Source organism: Pleurodeles waltl, chromosome 9 (genome assembly GCF_031143425.1).
Source record: "Pleurodeles waltl isolate 20211129_DDA chromosome 9, aPleWal1.hap1.20221129, whole genome shotgun sequence".
NCBI lineage: Eukaryota > Metazoa > Chordata > Amphibia > Caudata > Salamandridae > Pleurodeles > Pleurodeles waltl.
This window is the reverse complement of record NC_090448.1, coordinates 1098809066-1098827089: the sequence shown is the minus strand read 5'-3', so window position 1 is coordinate 1098827089 and position 18024 is coordinate 1098809066. Positions and strand designations below refer to the sequence as shown.

Genomic DNA, 18024 nt, shown 5'->3' with positions numbered 1-18024 from the left:
CAAGACCCGATAATAGTTGCCATCTAAATCATACAAAAGACATATTATGCCATAGTCGTCACTGTGAAATTGCAAAAAAGACATGCAGAAGCATTTCACATTAATTCAGCACATTATTTTTGTATAGTGCAACGTCTGTGCTCCTATTGGAAGTTGCTTTCATTTTCGATTTATGTGGCAAGAAAAGTCCAGTAAGGAATTTACAACACTAGTAGCTATAATTACTGTATTGCAAATGCTTCTTTAATTAGAGCTATGGAATTTAAAGCCTTTATGTTCCACAATGAGATGTTAATGCAGGCATAAAACCAGCGGGTTAAACAATGTGAGGGGAGGTATGGATTTTTTGTAATTTGAGGCATATGAATTTTGAAAGGTCCTAAAAATAGTTGTAAAGAGAGACAACTGTATAAGCACAGAATCCTCTTTCTATGTCTGCTTCCTCCGCCTACACATCTTCTCAGAAGCTTAACAGCTTCCTAAATTGAATCAGTAACATTTTGATAGATATATATATATATATATATATATCATATGACAAAAATGGTTAAAGTGATGTTAGAGTTAGGTGTTGGAGATGAGATAATGTTAAAAAACAATTGAAATACAGCAGTTAGTTTAATGACTTAATACTTGTGCCTACATAATGCATTAATTATGACCTCACATATTACATCACTCATTACATGGGAAATGTGCACTTTCTGCGGCAGACTTTTTTACTGCACCATGTTCTTTACATACGTTTTTTTTAAATGGATTAATCGATGGGTAGATCTGAAAAGCAGAAGTTAAACATCTTTGAGGGCCTACATGCCAGAGGGAAGGGCGATGCCATCTGTTAGTTAACATACTAAACATAAGTCCTAAAATGTACCTGATGGAAGGCTGATCCTGTTGCCATCCTTGAGTTTTAGCCGACTCTTTTTGAACTTGCCTTTCCGCTTCTTCACCTTTGGTTTCTCTTGACACAGCTGGTGGATGATGATGTTGAGCTCGCGCTCCAGGATGTCAATTTCCCGCTCTGCTAGCTCCTGCTCTCGCTGACGCAACAACTCTTCATAATTTTTCTGCTCGAGGGCAGCACGTGACAGCTCCTCCTCCCACGTGCGCAGTTGCTGTGATGAACAAACATATTGGCAAATGATATACCTGCTGCCCAATGTATCCATCGAAATGTTGGAGCGACCTTTCACAGCTGGGTCAGAAGTAGGCCGGACTCTCAAGAAATTAGGAGTTGGTTCCCAACCAAGTGTACCTCAGTTAATTTACAAATAATTGAATGTCTTACATTTTAAGGTGTGTTTGTTCAAAGTGCACATACAGATCCGAACAAAGACTGTAAGTTTGTACTGGATGTTAGGTTAATGCTTTTTCTACACCACTTACACTTGTGAAGAATGGATGATATAGGTGAATCTTCTAACCATTCAAGTACAACACCACATTTTTGATGCACTAAGTGTCATCAGCAGGAAGGACTAGTTGGGGCATCACTCCCCTAAGTTTGAAAGATACTGCAAAGCAGCCCCGAAATGTCACACACAAACTCTGCATAAACTGATTCTTAATTTGCAATATGTTTTTATTGTTTTATATAACAATACATTGGGGGAGGTATATCTCATTGTCCCAAAACTCACCACATTCCTCCCTAGCACAACCAAAAACCCTGAACCTATCCCACATTCTAATACATTATGGAAAAAAATTATTTTATAGACAACTGTCCTATGTATGCACCAGACCATCATATGTGGGTCAATTTGTGTCCATATAGACCTATACATCTTCTGCAATTTGTAGCCCTGTCAGTGTTCTAGGGGTGTTAAACTTTTCACATCATTAAGCAAAAAACACAATATCCTTTTCCATTTCTTAGTGAAGGCAACAGTTTCACAGCTCAAGTCATGTGCAATTGTGTCCAAGTCCTGCATATGCCAAATTGTGTGACCGGGATTATACTACTCATTGTACACAAGTGGGGAGACAGAGAGGATAAATACTTAGTCATACCCTCCCTAGGCTAACATCAATACATATAAGGATCACCAAGTAAAAGTTTGCAATGGGGAGATACCGTGGGAAAAAATTGGAGTAATCGCCTCACCAAAACTTATCATGGGATTGTACTACATCATTTGCGCAGCATTGTTACTGTGCTACCGTGAAGAGCAGGAACATTTATTTCCTACCTTTAATCTGGCTTCCCCCTCTCTAACTGGCAAGCTTCCTAGTGTTGCTAGTGATGAGGACAGGGTAAGAATCATTGCTGTGATAGTGCTGATATCTCAAATCCCTGCCCAAAATGTATCTAGGCTAGACCATTCAAATAATATACACGTAACTGTACCTATCCTCCCCACAACCTCTCCTTCATTTTTCAGTGAATTTCCTACTGAATTTGGCTAGGTGAATAGAAGTGAAGTGACATCTATGCAGAATCTTGAGACTAAGGGACAAGTGTAGGAAACGTTTTGCATGGCGCTAACTGCGAAATTTGCAGTTTGCACCATTGCAAAACGCGAATCACGATGCACATTCCCATTTTGCGAGTCGGTACCGACTCGCAAAATGGGAATGCGACTCGCAACTAGAAAGGGGTGTTCCCCTTCCTATTTGCGATTCGCATCGCTATGCAGAATTGCTTTGTGACCGCGAACGCGGTTGCAAAGCAATTCGCAGTTGCACCCATGTGAAGTGGGTGCTAACCCATTCGCAAAAGGGAAGGGGTCCCCATGGGACCCCTTCCCCTTTGTGAATGGCCCTAAAAATATTTTTTCAGAGCAGGCAGTGGTCCTATGGACCACTGCCTCCTCTGAAAAAATGAAACCAAATGGTTTCATTTTCACGAGTGTATTGCAACTCGTTTTCCTTTAATGAAAACGGGCTGCAATACCCAAAAAAAAACAATGCTTTATTGAAAAAGCAGTCACAGACATGGTGGTCTGCTGTCTCCAGCAGGCCACCATCCCTGTGAGAGCAGGAAATCACAAGGGGGTCGCAAATTGCGACCCACCTCATTAATATTAATGAGGTGGGTCTTTGCGACCCCCTAAGTCAGGGACACCATCCTGCATATGGGATTGCGAGTCGCAAATTGCGAGTCGCAATTCCATTTCTACCTACATCTGGCCCTATGTTCTTTCCCATTCACACCTGCTGGTTGACGGCATTGTGTTCAGCATCTGAAGGATAATACCCAACTACTTCGCCCAGTCTGTTTGGAATGTTCATTTTGGATGTGCTTTGCTTGAAATATTAATTTGGTATATTTTGGAAATGGGGTGAATGGTTGTGTTGCATGCATTTTCCAACCTGAGTGACTTCCCTGGTAGCACCCTGCTAAATTGGGGCCTGCAAAGCTCAATCTTTAATATGCAAATAACCATATTTTTCTACATCTGTCAAGCCACAGTCCAGTTTTATTTGCACAAAGGATTTGAATTTTCCCTTTCAGAACAGATATCCTAGTTGTTGTACCTGACTGCTTCCCATTCCCTGAACCCACACCTGTCTAATCCTAACCGGAAGTCAGTATTACCAAAAGTGGAGTAAATGGGTCAGGTTAGCTTGTAATACTTGTGATTTCCTGATGTCATCCTCAGTGTGCCACTCACAACCAAAGATGCTTAGGCAGCAAAGTCCCTAGATCTAATCCAGGGTAATTCTCAAAGTTAGCGACCTGCCAGGATGTGACCCAGACGCACCATTGCTTCCCTAATTCCAATGTTCCCAGTCCAACATGAAGCTCAACTGCGAGAATCTATAGTACAACAAAAGGTCTGGCGTGTTAAGCCCTCCTTCTGTGAGGTGCCCGAATCCTTGGTTTAATCTAATTCAAAGTCTTTTCCTACATAAATTAAATTTAGGCTTTTTGCAATTATAAAACAGTCTCCTTCAGAACTATCACTGGAAGTACCGAGAACAAGAATAGAGCTCTAGGAAATATACATTTTTTACCAAAGCTATGAAACCTAAAGTCATTACTTGCAGATCATTGCACTAAGCTAGTTCATTAAGGGCTCTAATCAGTAATAATGGGTCATTGCCTTCAAACAATTTAAAGTGCTGGTGCTTGATGTTAAATTCAAAGCCTCTATATTAGTCTTGTTGATTGTGAACCCAGCTCTCTATGGTAGTCTTCTAGTTCTCCTATGAGCTGGGATCGATTACCAGGGTGAGTTACCACCAACAAAACATCATCTGCAGACATCAATAACTTAAAGTTATCTAGGCCTAAGTGCATACCTTTTTACAGTCAGATTCATGTGTGTCCTTTGTGTCCAGGCTCGATCCTCAGTGCAAACAGCAGTAGGCACCCCTGCCTGCCCCTTCTTTGTATATTGAGTGCTTTTGTTACCTGGGCATTAGTCCGTATTTTAGCAATGGGATCCACATACCATGCCCATTTCATTTTCATAGCTGGGACCAAAACCAAAAGCAATCACTTGTTTCAGATACACCCCACTCCACTTCATCAAAGGCTTCTAAGCATCGAGGGGGGCAAGCAGTGATTCACTATTAAGCCTTGGGACTGCATCTAGGAGATGGACTACCATTTTAGTGTTCCATGTACTTTTCTTTTATAAACCCTGATTGGTCTGGAAAAAACTGGCAGTGGGAGAACTTATTCAGTATGTTGGCTAGAATCTTAGTGTACATTTTCAGTAACAAAATCGGGAATGCATTCTTCTATATATAGTTACCATGCTCAGGAATCACTGTGATCCCAGGCTCTGCAAATGTCGTAGTAGAACCCTCACCTGCAAAGGTGATGACTAGCCATTCTAGAATGACAAATACATGGTGCCAAGAGGTTTTATAAACTTGGGCTGTAAACCAGTCTGGTAGCTTTGTTTAAAGTATAAGAATGCACAGAGATACCTAAAAAAAGCAAAGGAGCAGACAATTTGATAAACCAAACACAGGACAGTTTACTTCTGGTCTTACAGAATTCCCAAATGTTTGTAGACATTTGTAACCCCTTCAACAACTTTACTGTCTAGGCTCTCTTTTGAGGTCTTTTTAATTTCCCATAATTCTCCACAGATCAGTTCCTTAGATGTGTCCTACCAAACCCCCTTCCCATTTTCTTTGTTTTGTTATTATTTTTAATCTACTGGCATCCTTTATTTTCTTCCTCATTATCTTCATTTTGCCTTAAAATGTCTATTTGCTACTTCTGTGTACGCAGTTCACCAACACACCTTATATTCAATTACTGCTATAATCATAAACTCTAGAATATGTCCTCTGATATTTGCTCCTTTTTTAACTTAGTCATTTTTTCACTTGTTTCTTTACTAATTTCTCTATCAATCTTGGTGTCTTTCCTTCTGTTTGCTTCTTTCTTTCTTTCATTATCTGAATCAGTCTTCTGTCTTTCAGGTGTTTCTAGAACCCGCTTTCTCTAGTGTTAATATGCAATTTCTGCAAAGAACAACTAGTCCCTTATTTTTGCAAGCAGTGCTATGTTAACAATACCCAAAGTGGGAGTGATCCCTCAATATGGTTTCAGTAAAACAAAACAGATCTCAGAAAGAAATGACTGACTGTGAAACAAGAACATCCTAGCACAAAACAAAGGAGACAGGAAAGAGAAACAGTAAGTCCTGCACTTCTGCTGTAGGATCTGGTGGCAAACAAAATGAAACATACTGCTGGAACTGATGTTTGTGTGGCTAGGTAGACTCTAGCCTGCCTATTTAGTGTACCCGTACTCCTTCATTATGTAAGGCCTACAAAACTAGTAGGTAATGGTATAATCCTCTTCTAGGTGAATCCTGTTAACACAATCTCCTACACCAGTGGTTCCCAACCTGTGGTCTGGGGACCACTGGGGGTCCGCAAAGCCTCCTCAGGGGGCCAGTGACTGCTTAGAAAATTAAATAATATTAAAGGATTAGAGGCCAGATGTAGGAAGATTCCAATTTGCGACTTGCAAATTGCGATTCAGATTGACTCGCAATTTGCGAGTCGCAAATTGGAATGTAGGATGGTGTCCCTGACAACATCTGCGACTCGCAAGGGGGTCGCAAAGGCCCACCTCATTAATATTCATGAGGTGGGTCGCAATTTGCCACCCCCTTGCGAGTGGCAGCATTCACAGGGATGGTGGCCTGCTGCGGACAGCAGACCACCATGTCTGTGACTGCTTTTTGTTAAAGCATTTTTTTTTTTGTAATGCAGCCCGTTTTCCTTAAAAACGAAAAATGTTTGCAGTCCCATGGGGACCCCTCCCCTTTTGCGAATGGGTTACCACCCATTTCAAATGGGTGCAAACTGCGATTGGTTTGCGACCGCGTTCGCGGTCACAAAGCAATCTGGCATTGCACTGCAACTCGCAATTAGGTAGCGGACTCCCCTTCCTAATTACGACTCGCAAACCTGTTTTGTGCATTGCATAGTGCATTTTGCACGTCGCAAAAAAATCGCAGTTTTCGACGTGCAAACTGTTTCCTACATCTGGCCCCAGGTCCCCAGCTTTCAATAATGACTCAGTGGGAGGGGGTCCCCGGATTCCAATAATGCTTCAGTGGGGGTCCCCAGGTTCCAGTAATGATAAAGTGGGGGTCCACAGAAGTTAAAAGGTTCGGAACCACTGACCTACAACTTATTTCAGTTCAGTTCCTGCTTCAAGTTGAGCTAGCCTAATTTCTTCCACAAATATTTTAAAACTAGATCCAGAATCAAAACTCCTGTCCCTCAGGAACGCTGAACATTTACACTGAGAGTGGGATTGGGAAGAAAGACTGGATGATAACTGTACGTGTCTAATTAAAACATTTAACATTTATCCGCTTGTTACAGTTATCACATCACTGAGTTGTACATTACTATCAATAGATTCTGCTCAATGGAGTCAGTCTTACCGTTTCTTTGACTCTCAGCTGGTCGAACATTTCCTGGATTTCATGCTTCCAGTCGTCCTGCAGCGAGTGAAAGGAGTCCTGAGGCATCTCAAAGAAGCCAGACTCCTCTATTGTGGTGAGGCGGTAGAGGACGCAACCAAACGATGGCCGAGAATGTGCGTCCGAGTTCCAACATTCTGGGAAATGATACAAGCAGTCTTGTCTCACTTTTTATAAAGAACACACCTTCATCCATTTAGAGGGCAAGTGCAAATACCCAAGCTTACAATAGCAAATTCAGTAATGAAAGTCATAAAAGGTCAATTTACACTCCTAAATTAATTTGTTCACATTAAATATTTCACTAGTCTGATGGAAAATTCTATGTGAGGAAATCTGCTGTAGGGGCTGTATATGGAAATTACCCCTGTCTAAGTTAAACATTTACAAATTTATGGGATTGTGGGTATTCACAAACACCTGGAAGATACGTTCTATATTTTCTTAATCAAGCACTTGATTCTCAACACAAGGTAGCAAATCAACTAAAACTGTGCACAGAGAATATTTCTTCCTAGTAATATGATTAATTACCAGACTGATGGCTGTTACATTGGACCGTACAGAATAGCTATAAACATAAAAATACTTACTATTATTCATTAATCTCAATACAAGCCCTGCATTACACTGAATGACAGTGGTGCCTTTGGCACACCTTGGCACAGAGAAAACCACTGCAAACAGAGCAGCAAAAGACTGCTTTAAGGTCTGAATGGCCTGTGCACCCTCCGATCAATCAGCCCTGCAAGCAGCCCTTAGAGAGAACCATGTATATGGTTGCATCCATAACTAGCTGCTGCAGAGAAATAATGTTTCTGAGGACTGTGCAATCACTCAAGTATTCAAATATATCAAGATTTATTTTCTTGATATGTACCTCAAATCCCTATGTAGTTACAACTGTAATGTACAATGGATAATTTGCCCCCTCGGTTATGACCTCTCATCTTACCCAAAAACCTAGGTTATTCTCCTGCAAACTCTCATCTTTCAGTGATTTCATTGACCTCAGCAAGGCTTGTGGATCAGATCTTCAGTATCACCATTAGACCCACACCTCGCACATACATTCAAGGACACCCTCCAAAATACCTCATCATTCCCCTGGCCAGAGGTATCATCAAGCACTCCTTGGTGTTTGGAATACTCTTGAATGATCTGAACCCTCCTATATTAAATTAATTCTAAATAAAATAAGGCAACAATGAAATAAACCCTTCTCATTATTGATAAGTATCCAATGGCCTATTCTGAGACAAAACATATCAAAATATCTGCCTTTAGCCAAACAACAGAATGCACAGAAGGTTACTCTTCTCTTTCGGACTGCCAAACTGGATACTATTTTGCGTTGAAGATTCTTTTATTGTCAGATGGGACAACATCAAAACTATTATTGACTCAAACAGCACTGTCAGAGCTCTTCTTTGCCTTTGCTATTCTGCATCTGCCTTTGCTATTCTGCATGCAAAGACATAACACAGAAATACAGAGCATTATTAAGAGCTGGATGTCCTCCTTCCTCAACAACAGCTCAATTATTATTTCACATCCTACTTTCCCATTAATAGCCAGTGCCCCCTCAATGCAAAATTGAATACCTCAGCTTAAAGGTGTATTGCTGTCCTCTGCTTGACACCGTTTTCTTCTTTAACCTGAAGTGCTAGAACTATGCTAATAATACATAGATCATTAAAATTCCCGGACACCTAGAAGATATTGACTCTTGTGTAATTGGCTATTGCAGCCAAGATGTAGACCACTGGATAATATCAGACTCTATATAAAGTTATGCAAACGCTAAATACTCACATATGGGAAATGGGCAAAGTATTTCACCTCCAGTATGTGCCCATAGGAACAATTACCCTAGCAACACAAAAGGTTGATGGACGGAGTGTTGAAACACTCACCCCCGTCACAGATCCGGGTTTAATCCATCGTTCTTTTGCTCCCCATACCACCCCAGTTTGGACCCAGCCATATGCAAATCAGTCTAGACCCTGTTCCCCAGGGGAAGGGTCCAGCCCGAACTGCCAGGCCATGTCCTCCCTGGACCGGAAACAAGCATCAGGGTATCACCCTTCATCAGCCAGGCTAGCTGGAATCCAGTGGCACAGTGAACAAGGGACTCACGTCTGGGCATACCCTACCCACTTAGGGCAACTTTAGCAAAACAAAAGGATGATGGACGGAGTGTTGAAACTTTTCAAACACTCACCCCCAGTCACAGATCCGGGTTTAATCCATCGTTATTTTGCTCACCATGCCACACCAGTTTGGACCCAGCCATATGCAAATCAGTCTTGACCCTGTTCCCCAGTCCGAACTGCCAGGCCAGGAACAATGCCCAGCAGGCTCAGACTGGGCCAGAAACTAGGCCCGGGCATCAATATAAAAGAGGCCCTCAGTAGTAAATTAGATAGCTACCTAAGTGGCCCATGTTTGCAAATTATGGAAGTTTTCAATTTGTAAACACACAATGTTATTATGAGTGTTTTGCGAGGTATGGAAGACTGCATGGATTTAGGATTGCATCAGTCAATGTTTATTTTAATATCCAGGAAATCAACAGTAAAGAAAACGACCCAACAATCCATAAAACAGGCCCACAAACAGACAAAAAAGGCATACACACTGGCCTGTCAGACCAGCCCTTCATGCAATGCCAGATTGTTCTATAGGCCATTCTGACCAGATGATCAAGTGTAGTCCCCTCAATGTTAACAGCCAAGACCAAGTACACAAACTTGCAACATGTCCAGAAGCTAGGGAGCATTCCACTGTTCCTTCTTCCCCACCTCTCAGCCACACAATGCATTATCCTCCACTGTCCTTCATCCTAAACTTTCATAGCACTTTCATAACCCTGATCCATCTCCCTTAGCAACTCTCATCCTGTTCTTTTCCTTTGGGCTACAACCTCCACACAAGCTCTGCTTCATTTGTGCAGGCAGTAGCAGCAAGTGGGCACTAGCACTCGTTTTTGGGAGCAGAGACCTATTTTTATCATTAGACGTTGATGCAGAACCTAAGAGAGAAAGCCAGAAAAGGGAGTAAGGAGGAGAGAGAGCAAAATAAGGCAACAGTGACAAAGGGAGAAAAGAGGGACAAAAAGGAACGGATGAGTGAGATAAGGAGGCAGAAATTGAAGTGTAGCGAAGATAGAGGTGCCAGGTGGGTTCAAACCTGACAGGCCTGGTATTCATCAATTTTAGCATTTTACAGTGTTGAGATGGCCTATTAAAAAAAGGTGGTCCCATGCATTCATTTTTTTTTTTTTACAGATTAACTACTGCACTCAACCTTTTTCTCCACATCGCTTTACCTGCCCTCATCCATCTACCCTCCTAATCTTTTCTCCCTTACCTCCAGTCATTTCAGTCCATTCTTTCCATCATCCAATCCTACTGAACACACAATCCTTGCAATGCTTAGTCATTTGTAATTTATTTGTTTTCAAAATTTCCCAGGAGAGAATATCTTTCAAGTTGATTGCAAGTGTTTTTTTAATCTGACACACTGTGTCAGAAATAGGTCAACCTAAATGGAAAGGGTGTTGGTTGCCCAGTGGTTGTCAAGCCTCCTCCCAGCAGGCAGCTCTTAGCTAATCAGGCTTTCTGGAGTCTCAAGCAGTGGTGCCTCCTGTCAGCAGTCAGTTTAAAGCTGCATAGTTCGGTAATGGTGGCCACAAGCCTGTGATGCCTCCGAGTGGTCTAGGTGCTTCAATAGCAATGTTGTTCCTGTGGTGGTAACCTTTGATGAACTTGTTCTGCCGGAGGTCAGGAACATGGCATAGCTGTAATGGCAGCTGCTTCTGGAGGAAGTTTGTCTTACAGCACGTTTGAGACTTTCATTTTTTAGGTCACCATAAACATGACAAGCATATTTGTAAAGTACAAGATCACCCACAAGTATTGCTTTTCGTGCTATGAACAGATAATGGAGCTTAATTGTTACCCAACTCAATTGTACTCATTATATCGACCTCTAAAGGATTTAAGGCTGAATGGATCCACCAGGATTCTAATCAGTGGCCATGGTAGTCAAGCATGAATGGATGCATTAACTTACTGAGCCTAAAGTGCAACACAGTTCTGCTGTTACACCGCATATTCTGAACAGAAAATAAGGTCTAGCTATTGAAATGAGTCAGGCATAACGGAATGCTTTGACTACAACTGTAGTACATCACCCGCAAAATTGCTTCTAAGAAAATCAAGCAACAGTAAGGGGGAGAGGCTGACCGGAGACCAGGATGGTTGCCTTCTGCTGGTGTGCCCGACCATCTCACTGTTTTTCTCTTGGTGCATGACCACATGGGAGCCTGTTACTGCCACAAAGGGCAGGGGACATTAGCTGAACCTTTGAAGGATCACCCATTGCCCATCTAGGCCTTTCAATTAACATACCGAATTCGACTCAATGGTGGCAATTCTTTGGCAGCTGCCCCCACCCCCAGAGGGGTAACTGAGAGCAGCGAAGAAGCACTGAGCTCACTCTCAGGCACAGGTGCTTCAGACATGCACAACACTAGGGGTCACGTTTAAATGCCACATCAGCAGAACTCTGAAGTGCTCCTCATGGGCATACTAGGAGAAGCAGAACTGAGAGGTGGCCTAACTTCACCCTAGGCTTGTGTCACATCCCCACACCCTCAGGGACAGCACCGTGGATCTGCTTGGACAATAACTCGTCCCCCAGATTTGGACTATTTTTAACTATGGTGCCTACTTGTGTACTGTGAATAAGGGAGAGATCACACTGCGGAGTGGGTCGTGAAATTTGGCAAATTTATTCTCCTTTTTCTTCAGACCTCACTATGGTGCAACTGCAGGAAGGAAAGGAAAAGAAGGAATTCTTTTACTCCATGGAATGCTTTGTCAAAAATGGTTGGAAGGATCTGTCTGAGGAGCCCTATGAATACTCTGAAATGATGATCTGTGAAAATGCCTAGTTTAAATCCATCAAAGCCCTGCACTCTAAGCTGCGAGATAAAATTTGTTTGATGGAAGCTATTATGGGGGAATCGAGGAGAAAATGGAAGCCTGGCTGGGAGAGCACTTTCTGTGGAACAGAAAGAAGAGAAGATGGGGGGGACAATTTAAAACATTAGAAACGCTGTAAGCTGAAACTGAGAATGCAATGGGAGAAATTAAGTCTGTTAGTATGAGTCCAGTGAAGGTCTTAGTGGGAATGGAGAAGGTGGATGTTCTAAATTACCTATGGAGGGACACCAACCTAAGAGTGCTAAGGCCCACCAAAGGAATGCAAGTGTAACTACATTTGTTAAGCCTGTCACCTACTGAGATTCATGGAGGAGTCAGGAAGTCAACAAACTTTGCCACAAGCCAAGAAAAATTGAATTGTGTGTAAGAGCTACTGTGCTAGCAATTGTGGAGTCTTATGATTGAAAAGATAGGATTTTGTACAAGGCAAGAGAAGAACATTTTTCTGCTGGTCAAAAAGCAAATGATTTTTTGAGGGCTTGCATCTCACTGCACCCACCAGGAAGCGGCCCCTGCTAGAGTTGACAAGAGACATGCCATCAAGAGTGTTTACAGCTTCTGTGGACTTCTCCATACACCTGAGGGTTGACCACGGGGTCTCGCCAATCTTGGAGCCAGAAAATATTTTTTAACAAATAGAAAAACAGTCTGTGAGTCACAGAACCAGGTGGCAAGGGGAAGCGCCCTGTCAGCAAAAAGTTTATGCACACAAGTACAGAATGCACCCTTATAGTAAACTGAGTTTGAATGGAAAAATGTGATGACACCAAAGCAAAAGAGCTATGTAGCGGTGGAAACTAAAACTGTGGGATAGTACACAATTGCTCTTCAAAACAATACGAAAATGTAAACTTTCTGAGAAAGGCGAACTATTCAAGAATTTCGTCTTCATGATGCCAGACATGTGAGCGTGACTTTACACATCAGAGATGGGCATACCTTAGCGGCATAGCTTAGCACTGAGTAAAAATATGTCTGCAGCTATTACAGTTACAATAAGGCAAGATGTTTAATTCCACAATGAGATTAACTTTATCTCTTGACTCTGCAAATGCCTTTCTGGAGACCCAGGCTCAGAAACTAGATTCCTTTATGTGGATCAATATGGCTGAAGATTGGGGTTTACGTTCTGTATGTCTTCTTATGTTGGTGTGTTTCGATGGTTTCTGTGTGCCTTAGGACTGGATCTTGGTCTTGGCGAAAGGCCTTGTGATGCTCATCAGAGGGGTAAAAAAAGGCACCTAGCATTGGTTCGTTGAGTTTTCCATTTCTTTTCTCTGCCCTGCACTTTCCCAGATGGGCTAGGATAACCCACGGTGAATACTATGGTGATCTACCTTCCTAAGACATATCCACTTCAAATTACTTAGGCATATGCCTAATTACTTTTTCCTTCATCTTTTTGAACAGGGTTTTTTTACACTGCGATTGGAAATGTTCTGTACCATAGATTTGGAATTTGGGACTCAAATGGTACTTATCAAGGCAATTAGGTGCAGTTTTGGTTTAAAGGTTAAGGAACTGGTCTAGTTTTATTCACAGCTTCCCTAAGTGATAAAGGGCCAGATGTACTAAAATGAAATTTGGCATTTCCTAAATAACACCTTCATAGAAATCGCTATTTAGGAAATGCAAAATGCCATGTACACAGATATCAAATAAGAAATTCCAAGCCATTTGAGACAATGGGCCGGTTTTGCATTTCCCAAATACCGACTTCCTATTAGGAAATAGCTATTCAGGAAATGCAAAATCAAGGATGGCTATGGGCAAAAGGCCCCCTTTGGTGCACCCCAAAAATAGTGGTGCATATGTAGAGCACGCATATGAACAGGGGACGTGTGTTTCTCTATTGCACTTTTAAAAAAGCATCTTGGGGTGCTTTATTTTAAATTGCACATGGCTACCATCGACTTGAAATTTATGGTAATTGCATATCCCAAATGCCTAATTCTCATTTAGAAAATGCTTTGTGCCTCTAAATAGGAATCACAAATAGGTAATCCCTATTTGCGATTCCTTAAAGGGTTTTGTACATCAGAAAAGCCCATTTTGCATTTCTTAACGGCCTGAAAAAGGGATTCAGACCGTTAAGAAATGCAAAACGCCTTTGAACATCTGGCCTAAAATGTTTTACCATGGGAAAATCTATAAATGGCCATGTGGCACACTGTTTACTGCTGTCAACAAAGTTGAGAGTGCCTCGATAGAATTCAATTTGCAGTGTGGACTTCACGAAAAAGTAACTAAATAATGTTTCCTTCAGTGACCTGGCCAAGGAGGTCTGTTTCACCACCACTCACTACAACTCTGAGAAACGATGATCCTTGGCAGGGTTAGCAAGTGCCCGGAGTAGGAATATGCACCCTTACAGACAGGCCCAGTATAGGAGGTGGGATAACCAAGCATATCAGCTCCAATCTTTATTGTTAGGCTGCAAATTTTTTTGCTCAGTGCAAATTTAATCATACAACCAAATATAGGGTCTAATATCTTGCTACATTGGCCACTACCGTATTATACTCATTTTTGCCTCCTCTACGTTCAGGATGAAGACTAGAGTCCTCAGATGTTCATCGCTATCTTAGAGAATATAAGTTTTTTTTTTTTTTTTTTTTTTAAAAAGGTGCCGATGTGAAACGACATATGCATATGTAATACCCTGCTACTATGCTCTCCCTAACCCTTCCACATACTCTTCCCCCTCCACCCCCCTTTACTCATCCCAAGCCTTTGGGTTGAGTAAATGAAGGATATACTCCCAATTAACACCTCTGGATTTATTTCCTCCTCCACCCCTCCATTACTCCAGACTAACTAACAAACTCTCATATCCACGGCTCAAATTAACTCATAATAATACTAAAACTGTACTCATTATTTAACTATACTAATCCATCACTAATTCTTGTTGGTTCCGGAGTAGCGTGCTACTCATCGAAAAGCGATTCGACGCCTCATCAGGGGTAGTAAGCGCTATATAAATACGATTACAATTACAATTACAATATGTGACTCTAGTAAAATGTGACTTTTGTGTCTTACCCTCTTACAGCTTTTCAGCTACGGTTTGTAAAATATTTTAGACACTCTTTCTTTTAAAGGAAAATCCTTCTCTGCACGTGCCTGCCTTACTGCTGTCTGCCTTTCCTAATTCAATTCTGACGTGAGCTGCTGTTGGTCACTTGTTTTAGCCAGAGTGTCCCATAGATCACAAGGCACAAATTTGTGGATGAGGTGAGGAGCTGATGGTACCACTTTCTTATTCTCCATGTGGACACGCACATTAAGTAGAACCTGTTGCTGATAGTTTCCTTGCAAGTGAAATAATTGGGAAGAGTGAGCCAGGCTGCTGAGGACTCAGAAATGAAGAAAAACAAGCATTGGCAAAACGAATAACTCTCCCCTTTGACATCTATTAGCTTTGCTCTGCTTTTTGGGTATGTTCTCAGACACTGCTACACCTACATTTGTCAAAGCATTAGCAATAACAATAATACTAATTAGTGCGCACCGCAAACTCAATTTTTCTCTAAGCACTCAAATAACAAGACATATTATTACACAACTCAACGCTGATGTTACCAACATCCAGTGGATAAAAGGCCATTCCTGCCTTGCATCGTCTGGATTGGAATCTGTGAGCTCGGCTCTACAGTGAAAGACCCACCAAACTCATGGGTTTCTCATGATTGGTTGATTATGTGAAGGAGTCTGCAGTGCATCGGTTGACTTCTAGCTGTGCCGAAGATTTTGGTAGTGATGGCTCCTGAGGGAACTCGCACGAGCCACTGTATGAGAATACAATGTGTTACACTGCAGAGTCCTGGACAACCGGACAGCATTCCCTTCCCATTACTTGAGGGCATGGGTTTCTGACAAGAGGGTAACCATTATACAGACTCACAACATCCAAATAGTAACTGCACTACGAGAAATGCCAGCTTGTGCCAAGAAAAATGCATCTACCTAAGGAACAGGGATGAAAATACACCAGGTCTGGATGACACATGTTTTGCTTGGCCGCTGCCTGCTTGTTAGACGCATTCCTCATTGGTAACTTAGTTTATAGGTACTGTAGCATTAAGGAAGACAGGCTTTGCAGGCAGATGGAAAAAAAACATTTTTTGTTTTTGTTAATTGTTTTCGCGTTTTCTGCCAATATTTTTTACTTCATCTCCGTGGAGGCTGTGATGCGTTTTATTGGGTACTCACAAACATACAGAGATCTGAGAGTACAGGAGGGCTTGATAACATACTTACAGTGGGATTCTCGTAGACTCCCTCGTTCCTTGTGATCTATTTTACTAGATCAATGTACACTACTGAGGACAGGCTCGCATGCTTTCATGACTTAAAATATGTTAACACCCTTATGGAATTTCTGCTCCCCTAAGGAAAACGAAAATGGATTCTCAGAATCAACATTACAGTAGACTAATGTGACCTGTGGACTATTTTCTTTGTTTGAAGTGTCACAGCACCATTTTTTGTGTTTACACTTCCATATAGGACATACGTGGGATTACAGAAATGCTTGTAACACCCAACTTTTCTTCTTCATAGTTGGCATTTTTGTTTCTATGATTGTACCTTTCAGAAGTAGATAATGATTATATCTCTCAGCAGCAGAGGATGGTTGTATGGGTCCCCATCAGAGAATATTTGCAACTTTTGCCAGGGGCTGACAATTGTATATTTCACTATGTGCCAATGGTCCTACCGTTCACCATGGAAGGATGGTTGCATCTTTCGACTGTAGTTGATGGTTTTTAACTTTGACAGTAGATGGTGGTAGTATCTTTCACCAGTTGATAGATCTTCTGCTGTATTCCTGACATTCACTGTGTAATATTGCAGGTGCTGTGGCCCACGAATGTAGAAGTTGACATATGTTTAATGTTCATCATGGAATTACAAGAGTGGTTATCACAAGTGCTATGGACATTTCGGGCACACCATCTGATGTCTAACAATATTTCTAACATACACCCCCACAACCTGTGGCAGTAGTGAAATCCCTTCTTACTCTGCATCATCACATCAGTATGATCAGGTGTGATGAAGATCAAATCTTCAACCAAGCTACGCTTCCCAAAGAATAAGGACTACTCAGATGTATCATAAGGTGTTTCTTGTCCGGCAATCCCAGAAAGCATAATGACCACGTCTCTGGCTTGGAACACTGAACAACGAGGGGATACATGAAAGCATGGGGCTGCTCTCGGAGCATAGAAGAATAACCTTCTACGTGCACCTTATTTGGCTCCTGCCAGCACTAAGCACTCCCTTTCTCCCATACCACCTGGGAACCAGGGATTGCAAACCTAACACAGAAATCTGTTTTACATTTGGAATCAGGGCTGCAATCTCTAGGTATGTACTTGCTAACCACCAGGCGACCAGTGCACAGGCAAGAGGTGCTCTGAATGTCTTTTCCACCACACATTCATCCAAGAGACAATGCATCTCCCACGTGTACAAAACAACTAATGGACATCGCAGAGTCGCAGGCGTTATGCATTTCTAGAGATTACTCTCTTTTATAACCTGAGCCACCTATTGTGAAGGCTTCAGTTTGCAAACAGAAATGTTATGTTGTAAACCCCCGGTCCAGTGAGGACACCGCAGGGCAGATTTACAGTGTGTACCAGTTGTCATCATAGAAGAGACACAAACCAGGGTAAGCGTAGAATTTGGATCTACTTTGTGGCGTAAAACATGTCTTGCACTGGAAAGAAAACACCTTTAAAATAACACAAAGTAGCCCACAGTGCTACTTTGTGTTACTTTGCCTGAAGCAGGCATATACCATGGGCGGTACACGAGTGATCCCAAGCAACCAACCATAGATTTTGACACTTGGGGCCAGATGTAGCAAGGCTTTTGCGCCTCGCAAACGGCGAAAAACGCTGTTTGCGAGGCGCAAAAGCCTCTACGCGATGCAGAAACGCATTTTGCGAGTCGGAACCGACTCGCAAAATGCGGTTCCGACTCGCAAATAGGAAGGGGTGTTCCCTTCCTATTTGCGACTCGCAACGCGATGCAAGTTGATTTGCGACCGCGAAAGTGGTCGCAAATGAACTCGCAGTTACCAT

The 18024-nt window shown here is 42.0% G+C and overlaps 1 protein-coding gene across 1 annotated transcript in view; it reads right to left on the bottom strand.

The window, feature by feature from the left end:
• Positions 1 to 18024, bottom strand: part of MAP3K9 (mitogen-activated protein kinase kinase kinase 9) — a 264229-nt gene that overhangs the window by 93416 nt on the left and 152789 nt on the right. The window contains exons 5-6 of the mRNA XM_069208799.1: positions 6876 to 7051; positions 878 to 1118 (exon numbers count right to left, since the gene is read on the bottom strand). Of these exons, the coding sequence (XP_069064900.1) occupies positions 878 to 1118; positions 6876 to 7051 (417 nt within the window). The remainder of the gene's footprint in view (positions 1 to 877; positions 1119 to 6875; positions 7052 to 18024) is intronic.